The 17020-nt window shown below is 36.1% G+C and overlaps 1 protein-coding gene across 2 annotated transcripts in view; it reads right to left on the bottom strand.

The window, feature by feature from the left end:
- The window catches only part of NRDE2 (NRDE-2, necessary for RNA interference, domain containing), a 35101-nt gene that overhangs the window by 16361 nt on the left and 1720 nt on the right, over positions 1–17020 (bottom strand). For both annotated transcript variants that reach the window (XR_010472817.1, XM_065063684.1), the window contains exons 2-6: positions 9876–9984; positions 7638–7862; positions 5377–5526; positions 3422–3884; positions 2836–3238 (exon numbers count right to left, since the gene is read on the bottom strand). Coding sequence is in view for 1 of the 2 variants with exons in the window: in XM_065063684.1 (XP_064919756.1) it covers positions 2836–3238; positions 3422–3884; positions 5377–5526; positions 7638–7862; positions 9876–9984 (1350 nt within the window). In the remaining variant the exon portion in view is untranslated. The remainder of the gene's footprint in view (positions 1–2835; positions 3239–3421; positions 3885–5376; positions 5527–7637; positions 7863–9875; positions 9985–17020) is intronic.

The following is a 17020-nucleotide window of genomic DNA, read 5'->3' as shown; positions in this document are numbered from 1 at the left end:
AAAACTACTGTTGCTTCACTAAATGCATTGGCTTTGCAGGGTTGCTTCTAATTAGCAGCTTATTTTTTAATCCTAAGAAGTGGCAAATTTTATTTTTATTCATTTTACTCATTTTATTTGTATTCAGATTTATATCAGATGTGTGCATACAAAAATTTGAATTCAGCTAGAATGTACAAACTAAGCAGTCCATCCAATTTTCCTGCAAAGTCAATTACTGTTTCTGACAACAAAGACTCTGAGGTTTCTAAAGGTATTTAAACAACACAAAGTATGTTTAAGTATATAATAGAATCTTCCAAAGTATTTTAACCAATTTAGGCACTTTCCCCATCAATTTCAGTATCCAACTGTCACTGAAAAAGTTGTCCTTTCCTAGTTTCACAGCTTCAAACAGATGAATTTTGATTAAAATAGTCTGAATGTAGAGAATATCTCATCAGGACTTGCTGCCAAACTGAAGATAAAAATAAATTATAACATTAGATTTTCTGCATGATAAAAAAAAAACCCTCTATATTTGAAGAAATGCAAAGATGTGCATTTTCTTTGTAGTAAAAGCTGAAACCAGCATGAATACATAGTTAATTCAGTCCATGATGCTAAAAGACTTCTGCAGCTGAACTAACCTAAAAGGTAGGGATGTTTCTCCCCAACCAGTAGGTATAAATTGAGAAACAGAACTCCTTTTCCACAGCAAAATTTGAGAATGCTTACCTTCATCTGCTTTACATTAACAGATCCTAGTAAATTAAAAATCTTACAAAATGCTATTTCAAAACTAAAGTAAAAACAAATATTATAACTTTAAATCAACTTTTACCCGCTTTCTTAAATTTCATGTTTTAAAAAAATACCCACTCATTTCCAAGCAGATAGTACCATGCACTGTACTGAACACTAGATGGCATAATCCACCACTATTTACAACTAGCTCTTACATCTTGTCATTATAAAAGGTCAAAGGTTGAAGATACAAGCCTACCATACCCCTACACTGCTATTCACCTCATTATTAACTTGTGAAACTCTTTGTATATTTATCTTAACAAACGATTTGGTAATCTTCCTCATAAGTACACTGTCAGTTCAAATTCAGCACAAGAATCAGGTAGCTGAGTCACTGAAAAAAACAAAACAAAACCAAAACAAACAAAACAACAACAACAACACAACCCTCAGATCAAGAAGTCTCCCTACTCCCATAATTTGAATTCAAAAATTGAGGGAAAAAAAAAAACCAAACAAACCCACACACATGCAAAACAAACAAACAAACAAAACCCACAAAACACCAAAACCTACAACCACAAACAAAACCCCTCAACAGTGTTCATAAACAAATCACTACAGTCTTAATACCTTAATACAGAACAAGCCATTAAGAGTGGATCAGAAATACAAATAAAGCCATTTTCATTTTAACCTATGCATACCGACACTGCCAGCATACAAGTATTTTGAAAAATGTCAATCAATCTAACATAGTTAACTAGCTAAAGGAACTCAATTTAAAAAATGCTTATATCACTTGACAAACAGTATGTAACGAGTCACATACATTCTGCACAGCAAAATAAAAGAAAGAAAGAAAGAAAGAAAGAAAGAAACAAACAAACAAACAAACAAAAACTTTCCTGTGTGAAGAAACAGATGCTCAATAAAACATTTGTTCTGAGAATCATTCATTGTGGTTAGTGTGCAAAGTGATCGAGGTGTTGGAAATTGGAGACAGCAGAAGCAGTTAGAAGCAGTCAGGCAGTACAATATCCACCTGCCAGCACAGGATTTTTCCTTTACAGCACTTTTTCCAGTGCTTGATCCAAAATGAATTAACTGAAGACCACAGGAGATCTGAACACCTGAAATTAATTTGCAATTCAGTATCTCAATCTGTAAATCCAGACTGGATACTGCCTAAAAGATAGCATCACTGCTCAAACATGAGTTACAGGGACTTGGATAAAAAAAGAGTTTCCTTGGACTATGCTACATATGGAGAAATGTGGACTGCTTCATAATAGTCTCCTCTAGATATAAAACAAATTTTTAAAAGAAAAAACCAAAAGCATCACACAAATATATTCATGATGACACTAATATTTCCCCCTCCTCAGTGTATCAATCGACTAACAATCACAATGACTCCCCAAGGTAGAGAAGCAAAATTCAAATGTGATAGGTTAAGTCATTTAGCTCCAAATAAATTTAAAGCCCATACCAGAACTGACCATGAACTCGTTTCTTCCCTGGATCCAGTCCAGCATCCTAACATCTGACTAATTTCCCTTCCAGGGATAATTATATAACAAATTATAAGTAGTACATATATGCATACAATAAATACAGAAGGCATGATCACATGATATTACAGTTTAGAATTCTCCACCTATGAACTGGTATGCTCAAGAAAATTTCACATTAGACTTCCCATGTCTCTTCTCTTTTCTGGATTAAAGTAATTAACTATAAAACTTTTGAACAAAAGATAATTGTTTCTTTCTCACCAGGCAACTGTGGGTTTTTTTAATGAACATTTCTCAAACATAAAAGCACATCTCTCAGCTGTCGGCTGCAATTCTCCAGCCTTGACATTTGTATTGTAAACCACTCAGCACATTAGACTTTACTGGATGTTGTATCATGAACTCTCTTGGGGTGGAAAAGCATCTGTTATGTCCATATTTGGTTGGAATTCTCAACTAAGAAATCAGGATGCCAGGCATTCTGAATAAAAATTTCCCATAATACATAGGAAAGCCTATTCTTACAGAGAATGTAGTCAGCTCCTGTGAAGACCATATTGAGCATAAAATGAAATAGGAAGAACCTTACCTAGCATAGCTTCTTCTGTCCCAGGCAGCAGAGGATGCGATACCATGCTGCCATCTTGTACAGCTGCCAATGTCGTCAAGCATTTTCCGTAGAGACTATTGATTTTTGAAACAGAAAACGTAGTGAACTGACTTTGACAGAACAGGAGATATTTCTTCCACAGCTCTGGATTATTGGGATGTAAGAAAATTAGCTTCTGCCATTCTTTGATCAAAGCTGGTGGTTCCCAGAATTCAGTGCAAATCTTCAGCCTGGCAAGTTTCAGATCAACATTACTTGGATTGCTTTCAATTGCCCTCTCTAAAATAGCCAGTTTCTTTTCCAAGATTAACTTCAGTGATTTTCTTCTTACTTCCTGCTCTCCCTTGCTGGCATAAAGGTTAGATCCTCTCATTAATTCATCCTTAAAACAACAGAAAAATCATTACATTAGGAAGAATCATCACTAGAATCACAAGAAGAATGCTGATATTTGTTAAGATGAATTAACAGCTTATTCTTTATCAATAGAAGATATATAGTCCTAAACAAAGGAAACTTGTATTTATGATTTATAATAAGCAACGAAGTCGGTCAGAACACATACCTGAAAAGAAACAAATTCCATCCAAGCATTAATATCTCTTGGGTTTTCTCTGACTTTCCTGTTATGTTCTTCCACTTTCGTCATTAGGGTGGAGTTGATATTTATCCCAGGCTCTTGAATTGTTTGCTGTGTATTTACAGGATCATGGTCTGCAGCCCTGCACCCTTTTTCTTGTAGCTGCACTGTAGCTGACGGATCATATATCCCAAGAGAATTTACCTCCACTGTGCCAGAAGGATCATCAGTTTCCGTTTCAAAAACTGGTATAAAAGCAGTGGGGTCAGATGAAGAACTTTTCTTGCAAACAGGAATCCCATCTGTGTTCAGTATCTTCACATTGTTTTTTGTGAAGTAGCGCTCAGGGTGCCTCTGCAATTGCTTCTTTTTTGATGCAGAACTCTCCCAAGTTATACACTGTTTCTTTGCATCTATGCCAAGACAGGACTCTCCTCTCCTTTTATACCTTAGAAGGAGAAATACAATTAAACATCTTCTAAAATACACATTAGAAAAGATGACTCCTCTTGAAAGAAAGCATGGAAGAAGTACTTTAATTCAAATTGACCCAAATAATGTATGCATAGACCTGCAAAACTCTAAGAATTTGGTAACTTTCTCCTTAATTAAGGCTTCGATTTCATTATTTTTTCAGTGCCATCACAACTTTTATTATCGGACTAAGCTTCTTCTGAGTTCAACAGTATCTGTCATACTCAGCAGATGGAAAATTATTTTTTCCAGTATAATTTTAAGCCATGTAGACAAACCTGGAGAAAAAAATATCAGATAGTATTATTGAAGACTATTTCGATTAGCTTATTTTAAACTGAAAAAATCAGAAACCAGTAGTTCAGTCTGGTAGTATCTTTCTGCATTCCTAAGCCTCTATCCATTTTATATGCCAAGAAGTGGGTGAGGTAGGAGGGAAGAAAGAGAGACCAGGTTCATAAAGCCCACAATAATCCCATCAATTGAGAAAGGAAAATATCGCCTTAAAATATTACCAAGAATGTCCTTTCAGTGGCAGACATACTGACATACAATGCTAAACCAACACTTATCATCTCAAAAAACAGCTGACAATTCAAAGGTGGCAGAAAATTTGAATGGATTGTAACCAGGCAATTTTACTGCAGAGGCATATACACTACAAAAATAAAACCCATAAATCCTCCCTCCTCCACAAATAATTACTTTTTATATATGCTAAACAACTTTCCTTGAGAACATCAAGAAGCAGGTGTGCGTACATAATGCACAAGCCCAGTGTAGGCTCCTTTTGACGGGCTTCTCCATTAACATAAGGAAATGTTCTGAAGGGTTATCATAGTACCAGCAACCCACTAAAGGAGGCTGAATATACAATTTCACCTACACTCACTCAAAATGCACCAATGCATAAGACAGATACCCTTTGGTACAATGTCTGGGCGATGTAACATAAAATCTGTTTGTTGAAGTATCTGTGTGGGGTTTTTTGCAAGGATATCAAACTACTCAGGTAAATCTCTTGATATATCTAGTACAACATACTCAGTACCTTCATTTCCCTTTCAGACACAGAAATGGAACAATAGACATCAAAAGAGGCACTCGCCCAAAGATGATCCATAACAGAACCCAGGGATTTCTGACCTCAAATTCATCCTTTTGAATCTGCCCCATGCTGCCACCTCCAGATCGCAGTTCTACAAGATCACATGCCTGCAGTCTACTAGACAGAGAATGTTCTCAGAAAAAATAAAAATTGTGCATTTTTTTCCCATTATTTCATGGCATCTTTTGTCTTTTAAAATATTTATGCCCAATGCAAAGTCAAATTTTGTAATAAAATATTCTGTTACCTTACTTTTTCATCTTCTACATAAAAATTTCACAGCCAGGCTCAAGTTACTGAATCTTGAGATAGTGACTCTGTGATAGTGACAATACCAATAGAAACCAACATGTTGTACCTTGCTATGTCTCCTCGATACAAGGATTTGTAGGCCCAGTTTGCAGGGTCTGGTTTCTTGTCTATCCTGAAGGTTTCTGCTGTGAAAGCCTGGACATCATCAAGCCAAACAAAGCGATTGCTGGTAAGATTTGATGTTTTCTTATCTAGGCTGCAGAAGAGAAGGAGTATATTCTAAGCATTTGTGCACATATTCAGCATTTACCCAGGAAACACTGCATTTCTGTTGTTCATAATAATACTCAAAGTCGTGGTATATGATCCAGTATGGCAAAGTCAGTCACACACTTGGAAAAATCATCTAGAAATACACTAATAGGACCATCAAAATAAAATACAAGAACTCTTTGCTCTTCCAAAAATTTGATTTACAATTACAAAAGGTAATAACTAGATTTAATCAATCAACTGGCTGGCAAACTAAAATCTAAAAGGCATATTTTGCTACTTTTAAAATTTACTTTTGTCTTAGTCGGATGCTACAATTAAGAAAAACAGGGTAACCTGTAAGATTTTGTTGATTAGCTGTAATTCTACCCATGCATTTGATAAAACGGTGTGCAGCAAAGTGGTTTATGGATTACAGTTGTATAAATGAACTTAGGTGGCAACTGCTACCTGCCTCTGAATGGTAGACAACCACAAAATTCCAATCTGAATTCATGTTACAAATACATAACCTAGTACATGAATTTTACAGTCTTGAGAAGATGTCTGAAATTTCACAAGGCCTATTGCATTTAAAGTAATTTTGTGGTTCTCATTTCAAAAACAGTCTTCTGAAAACTCAATATTCTCACAGTATCAACAATTTGTGGGAAAAAGGTAAGAGCAGACACCCTGAAAGAACTTCAGCATTTTCATCTGCGCAAAGCACTGGCTGGTTGGCCCAATCTAGCAAACAGCTGATGAACCAGGTTCAGCACGTAAGTCCATTCCATCCAGCCCAGAACCCCTTCCAGCAAAGACAAGACTGACTGGGCAGAGCAGAATGGTCTTGGCATCTCAGTGACTTTTACCGTGCTTCCTCGTAACCAAGTAAGCCTTGGCCACCACAAGCCAACAACAGGGCCTTTATCAAGAAGGAGGCGAATGTGGCCAGAGGCATCAGACAACACCTCCAGTACTACCACCATTCTTCCACACGGAAACGATGCAAAGGTCCCTCAGCATGGACAGAAGCCCACAAGCCTGTGCTCTCAGCTCCTGGTTCCTCTGCCTTGGGAAAAGCAGCAAATCTGGGGATGTCAAGGACTGCCTGGACTACACCCAGCCATAACAATTCCTCAGTGTCACCAAATTCCTTCTCTGTCCCCAGGAGCATCTGCAATGCTGTGAATTAGAGCCAGAGCTGCTGATGCTAAAGAAAAAGCAGGAACTAGGGAGCCAGAAAGAGGCAAAATGGCTGCTCAAAAAACAGGATGAGAAATGGGGAAAGGTGACTTACATAGACAGCTAGATCAGTCCACTTAGAAAGAAATCACCAAAACCCAACCAATGGAGAAAGGCACAGCTAGGTATGCCAAACTTGAATACCTGCTGTGGCCACAGAACCTCTTTTACTGCTCAAAGATGATGCTAGCCACCACATATCTATGTTATTGTTCCACAAAAAAAAAAAAAAAAAAAGACACCTCCACTAATTACACAGTACTTTAGAGCTCCCAGAATTAACAAATAAGATCTAGCAAAACAATTTGAGTTTTAAAATACCCATATAGATGCACCATGAGCAAGAAGTATGAAGCACACAGCACAGAGTAATAAATGACTGGATATAAAAGAAATGTTAAATTGTACAACAAATTTCATCTTAATATGAAACAAAGGAAATGTTAACTCTGTGAGGAGGAAGTTATATCACAAGGCAAACACAGTTGTACATTAAGACTTTTGCACTAAGAATAACATTTAATGTAATCCCCCTCCAAACTCTCCCAAAAGAAGATCCATGAAAGGAAACAAGATGCTTACAAAAACTCAACATAAGCCTTGACATATCTTTAAAAATATATTTCATTACTGCCATATTATGCTTTGTTCTGCAGAACAGTACTTTTCACAGAATATTTTAGTCACAGTTTTTCAGATATTATTAAACAAGTTGTTCTAATTCTATTTTCATTGCTTTGAATGCAGGTTTAGTCATATACAGCTTAGAAAAAAAAAATGACCCACCAGTGGTAAGACTTTCATTCATAAAGGAGACAAGTACAAGAACACAATGAATTTACATCTTGCACAGTATTAATAAATACATACTTTGCTGCTGCTTCCTTTTCGTGATTTCTGGAGCTTCCTGCAGCTTTGTCCTTGATGTGCTTAGTGTCCAGGTCCGACTCACTGCTACTGGAGTCCCCTTTGGTTTTCTTTTTTGTCTTCTTGTAGTGGTGATGCTTTTTCTTTTGCTTTTTTCTTTTCTTACTTGCCCGTTTCAGACTCTCATCTGTATCACTTTCCCCTGACAACTCTGATCTTGAAGGAGTCCTGCTTGGAAACAAGTAGGTATGTATATATATATATATAAATATACACACACACACCCCTCTACATGTCCAAGTAGTAAAACTGTAAAGAAATACCAGCATAAGAAAGTTCAGAATCATTTTAACCTTTACCTTCATTCTACCTGTATTGTTAGAGAAGAGAGTTAGCAGCAACACATAATGAAAGTTACATAAATCTGACTCAAATAACAACAATATTCAGTTCTTGGAACAACTGACAGTGTTATAGTTTTAATTGTCAAAGGCATTTTGGTGTGTGATTTGTATAAATATCCATCTCTTATCATCACTGAATTAAAGAATATTACTGAGCTGATAAAACTTCTTAACTTTGCTCAGACAACTTAGGTCAAGCTAAAAGGATGAGAAATCTTTCGAGGTCACCCGCAAAAGAAAAAAATCTGTACTTTTTTCCCTTGTTCTTTGTGATTTACATAAGAAACAACAAAAAAACCCATACTTTTAAAATCACTTCCAGATTAGAAATTCAAATCTCAGCAATCACAGAACAGTTTTGATGACTACTGGATTAATCTCATCATACCGTATAATGTAGTAATAAACACTACATGCAACAGACAGCTGACTCACTGAGAGATCACACAGAGGACGGGTAGTTTTGGCAAAACACATGTATATTATTGTATATATTGCATACACTTCCATAGTTAACAATCATCAACTGAAATAATGGAGGTCTTCTCTAACCCTTCATCAAAGCACAAGCTCTTTTTAAACAGTTTTTCTGGAATCTTTCAATAAAAGAAAGGAGTGACAAGTCTCAGTATTCCTAATATGACAGAAGCAAGGCACCTAAAAAAAAAGCCTTACACAATTTAAGGGCACTAAGGAAAAAGAAGCCATGGAAGAACCATTAGCAGGCCTTTAAAAGACACACACTGTCCCAAACCTAAACAAACCATAACCCCCCCAAAAAACACTAATAATTTTGAAATAATTAATTTTTATTGAACTGAGAACATACCTAGTAATAGGCAAAAAGTTCAAACATTTCTCTGAATGCTATTTTTTGACAAATTATTTTTCAAAGATTAATTAAATATGGTAGGTTTACTATGTCATTCTATCTGAATGGTAATTTGCAAATTCCTTATTTTTATGACATTAAACTGAGAAGGTCTGAAGAAATATAAGCAGAATATATGACTAATAAACAGAACAGTTATTGCATTTCAATCACACAATACATATAAATGTATTAAAAAGTATATAAAAATATGTATTCAGCTATGGTTATTACTATAAAGACAATCTCTATCATGACAATCGACAGTCATTATAAATACAGGATCTTGTATCAAATTAAAAGTGACTAAGTTTTTGAACTTGGCAACTGTAACTCGATTCCATTAATTATTAAGTGCAAGTTATAGTGTAGATATGCCAAGTATAGCAACTATTCAAGTGAAGTTGTTAAAACTAGTTCTTCAGCAAGCATGGCTGCTTAAAGCTCATTTTTTAAAAAATAATGTAATCACACACTTCCCTGATCAGCATGTTCTACACAGCTGCACAATTTGATACATGTAATATTTCATTAATTCACATCTTCAGCTACTTTTTAGAAAGTAAAAAACTTGACTGTGAAATGGCTGCTTGAACTGATTTTCACAAAGAAATCACAAAGATGATGCTTAATCTTTACATTATTTCAAGGGTCACTTAGGACATTTAAAAGCTCATAAAGACTCATGATCACTCAGTTCCCTTTCCATTCCAAAATAACAATGATTTAAATGCAGCTGTGCGAAAAAGAAAATGGGAATGTAATAGCGTAAGTATAATTTCTCATTATTTTAAGGACATTGAAGCATTATTCACACTTTTATACATGACTCAGTTCAGGCCTTTTTAAATACTGAACTGTGGGATGAAAAGCAGCCCTAAAAGCTTCTGACTTTGGTCTCATATAACAAAAGATAAGAAGGACAAAAGAAAGAGGATATTTTAAAAATATTGAAGTATAGTCTACCTTATTAGTGGTGGTTTTTCAGGGATGAGATTTGCAACTTCTGTAGTGCGCTGATGCAGTAACAGTGCATCTTCCGCAGAGAAGCTTGGGTTACTAAGCCAGTCCAATTCTGCAGGTAAAAAAAAAAAAAAGTATGAGATCAGCACAAATTAGCTTGCTGTGCTTTTTAAAGCTGAGGGTTAATCTAGTCAGCAGACAGTTAAAATTGCGGCCAATGTCATTAAGTCGTGTAATACTGAGTAAATCAGAAAGCAGTCCATGAAACTTCCATTCAGCGGAAAACTAGGTTGTAATGAGGTGAAATATTTAGTAGCTGGAATCTTCCCCTGACATCAAAGTTTTAAAAAGCCCACCATATAATAATACTTAAAAGTTCATACTGAAAGCAGATAATATGTTTCATACACTGCTATACACTTTTTAAAAAAATCTGTCCAATATTAATTTTTACTGTGTAAAAATTCTAACTTTATATATAATTATAATGCCTGGATGTTATATAAGCATCTCATGTATATTTACATATTTTATGTATTAATTATAATAATTATATACAATATATAATATAGATATTTACATATTTAAAGAGTAAAATTGAAAAAATTACAGAAGAGCATAATTCAGTGAAAGGTATAGTTAATGAATACAACTTATTCAAACTTACAAAAATGTACTTTATTCACTGTATGGATAACACATAATATGAGTTTATTGTCAGGGACAGTCATTACTGATAAGATTACTCAAGTGTTTTATACGAGGTCAAAATGTGTCACTGGATTCTCAGTTCTCTAAACACCGAAATAAGATTAGACTTTTAAATACTGTGAAAAAAGGCTAATTGATGTTAATTTTGATATATTAGTCAGCATTATGCATTCTGCATCTAGACTTCAGCCATTTCAGTCATCAGATAAGATCAGATACCGACAGCATGTGGAGGGGAATCTTTTGTGATAATTTTACTGGTATTAAAACTTTAATAGCAATTTTCATAGAAATTTTGTTTCTATAATTCTTTTCAGTATGTGAAATTTTCTAACATATTAAACAACAAATGTAATTTTGCACAACACAGAATTTAAAATCAGCCTCTGAGGAGACAGACTGCAGCAGATAACAACAAAAGAAACAAATTTGGTCTCCCTGCCTGTTCTCTGTGCTCTTCACAACCATTTTTGCCTCAGTGTTCTTCCTGTCACACTCTTGTCTTTGTGCTTTTGACTACACTGACCTCTAATCCTTAAATAGCATGAACTCATTGTCTGCCAAGCCATATATCTCTTCTCCTTCTAAAGTATTTCTTTCAGAAATAGCTCTTCATACCAAAACTCTTTCTTCCATCTCATATCGCTGAACTGTTGTCCACAAAAGGATTAAAAATAGAGCAGGCTGCAAAACAGTTTGTTAACCTGAGTTAAACTCATCAAGAAAAATACATGAAAAATAAGGTGATTGGCAAGAGTCACCATGGCTTCACTAAGAGCAAATCGTGTCTGACGAATTTCTGCAACGCAGTTACAGCGTTAGTAGATAAGGCAAGAGCCAATGACATAATCTACATGGACTTGCGCAAAGCATTTGACACTGTCCCGCATAACACCCTCATCTCTAAATTGGAGAGACATGGATTTGACTGATGGACCACTTGGTTGATAAGGAATGGGCTGGATGGTCACACTTAAAGAGTTGTGGTCAACAGCTCAATCTACAAGTGAAGACCAGTGATGAGTGGGGTTCCTCAGAGCTCAGTACTGGGATCAGTGCTGCTTAACTTCTCTGTTGGAGACATGAACAGTGGGATGGAGTGCACTCCCCCAACAACACCTAGCTGTGTGGTGCAGTTAGCATGCTGGAGGGAAGCGATACCATCCAGAGGGACCTTAACAGGCTTGAGAGGTAGGCCTGTGTGACCTTCATGAAGTTCAACAAGGCCAAGTGCAAGAACCTGCATGTGGGTCAGGGCAATCCCAAGCACAAATACAGGCTGAACAGAGAATGGACTGAGAACAGCCCTGAGGAGAAAGACGTGGGGGTGTTGGTTGATGAGATGCTCAACACGACCCAACAATGTGCGTTGGTAGACCAGAAAGCAAACTGTATCCTGGGCTGCATCAAAAAGAATCATGTCCAACAGGTCAAGGGAGGTGATTCTCCCTCTCTACCTCTACTCCACTCTCATGAGACCCCACCTGCAGTACTGCATCCAGCTGTGGGGTCCCCAACATATGAGGGACTGGACCTGTTGGAGTGAGTCCAGAGGAGGGCCACAAAAGTGATCACAGGGCTGGTGTGCCTCTCCAATGAAGAAAAGCTGAGAGAGTTGGGGTGTTCAGCATGGAAAAGAGAAAGCTCCAGGGAGACCTTCTAGCAGCCTGCCAGTACCCAAAGAGGGCCTACAAGAAAGCTGGAGAGGGAGTTTTTACAAGGACATGTACTGATAGGACAACGGACAATGGCTTTAAACTGAGAGTAGATCTAGATTAGATATGAGGAAGAAATTCTTAATCATGAGGGTGGTGAGGCACTGGCACAGGTTGCCCAGAGAAGCTGTGGCTGCCCCATCCCTGGAAGTGTTCAAGGTCAGCTTTGAGCAACCTAGTCTAGCAGACGGTGTCCCTGTCCACAGCAGTAAGGGTGGAACTGGACGATCTTTAAGGTCCATTCCAACCCAACCCATTCTATGATTCTCTGAAGAAGCACGTACTATCATGCTAAGCTCCATTTCCCAAGAGGCTGTCCCTGCTACCAAAGACCCTTTGGATAGGCTTGTTTTGAGCCTCCAACTCTCTACAGAGGACAGTCCACAATTCATGACGCTGTCAGGACCACAACACACTTCCCATGAACACCCCAACTAACACCCTGCAGAACACTGCCACGCAACATTTCCCAGCTCACCAAAATGTAGGATGTAGACTGAAAAATGAAGATTCAGCTGTATAATAGATATGTACACTATTGTAACCTTCTGCCTGGAAATCAGAATCACCAAACCTAAGGCAAATATACTATCCTGCTTTGTTGCAAATCAACATGATTTTTTTTTCCCCTTTTAGGAAAACACTTAAGAAATATTAATGTAAAATTACAATAAAAAATGAAACCTTAAAAGTATGATCCTTACTTGCCTATTTAAAATACGATAAAAATCTACTCTTTAATTTAAACTAATCCACCCTGGCACAAACACCTTCATTTTAAGTTTCTGTCTATGATTCTAAAACTGTAAATCTCTGACAAAAAATTCTTCCAAAACCTCTGGTGAGCTTAAATGAGAAAGATTTATGCTGGATAATTTCCAAGCAACATTTCACTTGCCTATCAAAATAATTATTTCCCTTGCTAGGGAATAAAGTATTATACAACAACAAGTTAATTTCTTATTTTGATGCTGTTAAGAGATGTATAAAGAAACAAGCTAAAATCACAATTACTTCTTAGAATAATTGTATTTACTATTTTCCATGAAGTACCAAATGTTTCTCACGAATAATTTTGTAACCATCACATATTTAAAACATATAGGAGTTAAATAAATTCATACACCAAATAGCTGCATAATCAGATTGGTTAATAATTCAATATATGTCATGCAGTATACTCAGTACTCCTTTATACTCAAGATTTTTGAGGTATATTTATTAAATGTGATTTTTATTTTAAAAATTAGCTTCCTTATATTCTTATATCCTTATATTCAATTATTTCTTCATTTTGGTAATGAAGATGGGGTGTAAGAGAACACAGGAGCAAAGTGCAACCCTGCAATGTTTTTCCACTGGTCACACTCAGGCCTTCCTTAAACAAAGACAAATTCAGAAAAAGTGCAATGGTCCAGAGCCCTCTAGATTTCAGTAAATGCCACTGATCCGTGCAAAAAGCCTTTTATTTACTTACAGAAATAAAGGAGACATTTAATTCCCTTAAAGAAAATCCATCTTTGTTTTGATTTGCATTGTACGACCTAGATTCACCTAACAAGTCAGAAAAATTCACTGGCTGGCAGAGTCTCCGGTGTAAAGGTGTATCAAACAACAGCACAAAACTGTAACTTACTAGCCAGACAGATCTCCTTAAAGTTATTATATCTGTTCCAAAGATATACAAGACCTATCTTATTTGTCTTTGTCCAGATCTTCAATAACATACTTCAGGCACAAAGATATTCTGTGTGGCCTTGAGCTTCTGTTCTTTTTAATAAATTATTGTTTCCCTTTGTGATGTGTAATAAAGAATTGACTAGCATTATTTTTTAGCAGAAATTAATTTGTTGCAAGGTAGTTCTGCATTGATTTGAATGAAATCACTTGAAATATACTAATACTCATGATAATAAAACACCGGGTTACATTTTTTTAAAAAGTAAGCTGGAAGGCAGAATGAAGTTAAACAATTTGCCTTCAGTCATACAGTTGTTCATGACAAAGTTCAGAATTCAGACCATCAGGAAAAATCTCTGAGATGTTTAACTTTTAAGATCTTGATCTAAGGTCTTTTAACATGTTGCATGCATCAACACAGGCTTTTCATTTATTTCAAGAGCGTAACATCAGGTCTTCCAAAGATTAATGCAGATAATATATTTTTCAATATTATTCATCAGCGTAAACAACTTAGATACAGAGCAGCCCAAACTAGGAAAAAAAATGCTTGCATACAGCAACAAGTATGCTACGTTTTGTAACCTTGAGCCTTATAGTACTACAGCGCCAAATAGCTTCCAAATGGAGATAGAAATCCTTAGCAGCACTAAGAGCTTCAGTCTTAAAGACTGAGAAATAGAAAGTAACTCATACATTTCTTTTTAAAAGGGCCTTATTGATCACACTGACAAAATGAACAGAGAAGAAAACAAACAAAGCAAGCAGTAAAGTTCCAGCTGTTTTAGAAGACACAATAAGACACAGGGCTGACTAACCATACAGATTTCCCTGAGGCACAAAACAGACTTTAAACAAAAGAGGCTTTACCCAACTGTCAGAGAGCAGAAAGCCATTATCTTTACATTTCTCTGCTTGAAAGGTTTTTCTAAGAACAGAATCACATTCCTAAATAAAAACTGAGAGTTGGCAAAATTTTCATTCCCCTCCTCTCCCAATACATTAATGCTGCAGCTCATAAAAGGTTGAAGCCCACATTTCTGAGTTGTGTCCTTCATTCTTTACGCTCCCCACCACTGCCACAGTTTCAGAATTACCTGGGTTCTCTAGACCATTCTACAGTAATTTGTCACATCCCTTAATTATTGGCTGGGCAAGAGTCAGACTGGGACATACGCTCATTGCCAAGCCCATCTATCCTGGTAACAGTTCAATTCACGTTACAGCCTCTACAGACGTAGGTTTTTCAAAGACTATTTTTACCATTTTTCTCTCCTACCATGACAAATTTGACTGAAAGAGTTAAAACTCCTGAGGAGGAAGAGAAAGATATCAGGTAGGCTGGCAGACAAATGCACAGCAAGCATCCATGAGATCCATATCCATAGGAAATTTGTCTTAAATATAGCAAAATAATGTCTATTATCACTGTTAGCTATTAGAAAAGGACTTCCAAGATGTCATTTTGACTTAACTTTACCTGAAAGTATCTGTTATCCCCTTACAGATGTGAAGTCACTCACTAACTTGGTACAATATGATTACAACAGTGAGTGCAAGCAGAATAAGGTTTATTTTTTACATTTTAAGCTATTTTTAGGGCCTCTAAGGAAAACTCACAGTGAGAAATGAAGTCCTACACATTAATCCCCCGACTGTGCCCGTAACTTGGTTCTACCTGATCAAATGAGATCAAATTACATTTTTAAAACACTGAAGAATCACACTGCAAGAACCAACCCCTGTAGCACAGTCAATATGCCTCTGTGAATACACCAGGGAAATATTTAGAATTCTCCAATGACAGTATTTTCTGAACAATTTAATCAAATTGACCGAATACTCTGGAAAGAACTGAACAATTTTTTCCATTACACAACATGCAAGTCCAAATCTCCTTGTAAATAATCTCCAGTGAATCACTCAGCTGGATACATCCAGTTCAAACATCAAAACACATTCCAAACTTCAGAACTCTACCTTTTCATTTGTTTTGTTTCCTTGTCAGATGTTTTAAAAGCTTATCATTTTCACAGATCAGATTTATGTTCTTAAAGAACATACAAAATAAAAGTATTACTTATTTTGTAATAATATGTATGTACTTGTTCATGTTCTACTCTACCATCCACATTCATGAGCACAACAACAGAAGCAATACAATGGCATTCTTTGTATACCTTCCCAAGAAAAAAATAATATATATATTAACAGTGCATGTCTACAGAGACAATTTTTAAAGATATGCAAAGACTTTTGTTGCCTCTCAGAATCCTGCAAATCTGTCTTCAGCAAAAATCACTGCGACATCTTACCTATAGAATAGCTCAGGCTGTAAATAATGCTTTGCATAATGCCCACTACTGTCAGCAGGGTTAATTATTACCACTGCTCTGTTCAGTATGGCTACTGATAAATTTGTAATTTATCTTCTACCAAAAACTAATTAAGTTTGAAAACATAATTGTAAGGAACCATATCCAAAATTACTTTGCACTCTAGAGGCTGCTGCAACTCAGCAATCTAGCAGTGTAGGAAGAGCATACAGCAATACTTCTGTTTCAGGCAACACATATTTATAAATGGTTTAGGAAGGTTTGTAAGAGTATGAGACATAAATGACTGCAAAAGACACCTCGGTTTTACAAATCATGTTAAATACAACATACTCTGTGATCTCTGTATTATGATGGACTTTGGCTAAATATCAGCTCTAAGGAAAGAGAGTCATCTATCAGAGAGATACCAAAGTTGCCTGTCAAGTTCTCAAGTTCTCACAAGCTGAACGTGTGAAATTTGATATATGCCACCATAAATGTGGCTCCGAGTTAATACTTAATTTTTATAACTTATACTGAAATGTGGTCATTAACAACAAAGTACAATATTGGATAACACATTAAAGAAACAATTTATGTTCCTTAAAGTTCTGTCTGTAATTGTCTACTTCTAGTAGACTAAAGCGTCTCTCATAAACAGAGCTAGTAACTGAAATCTAGCTCCCAAAGTCAGTCTTAACCTCTTTTTCTGTGTAATTTGATC

The sequence above is a fragment of the Columba livia genome, chromosome 5 (genome assembly GCF_036013475.1).
Source record: "Columba livia isolate bColLiv1 breed racing homer chromosome 5, bColLiv1.pat.W.v2, whole genome shotgun sequence".
In the NCBI taxonomy this organism is placed as follows: domain Eukaryota; kingdom Metazoa; phylum Chordata; class Aves; order Columbiformes; family Columbidae; genus Columba; species Columba livia.
This window is presented reverse-complemented; position numbering and strand designations above follow the sequence as displayed.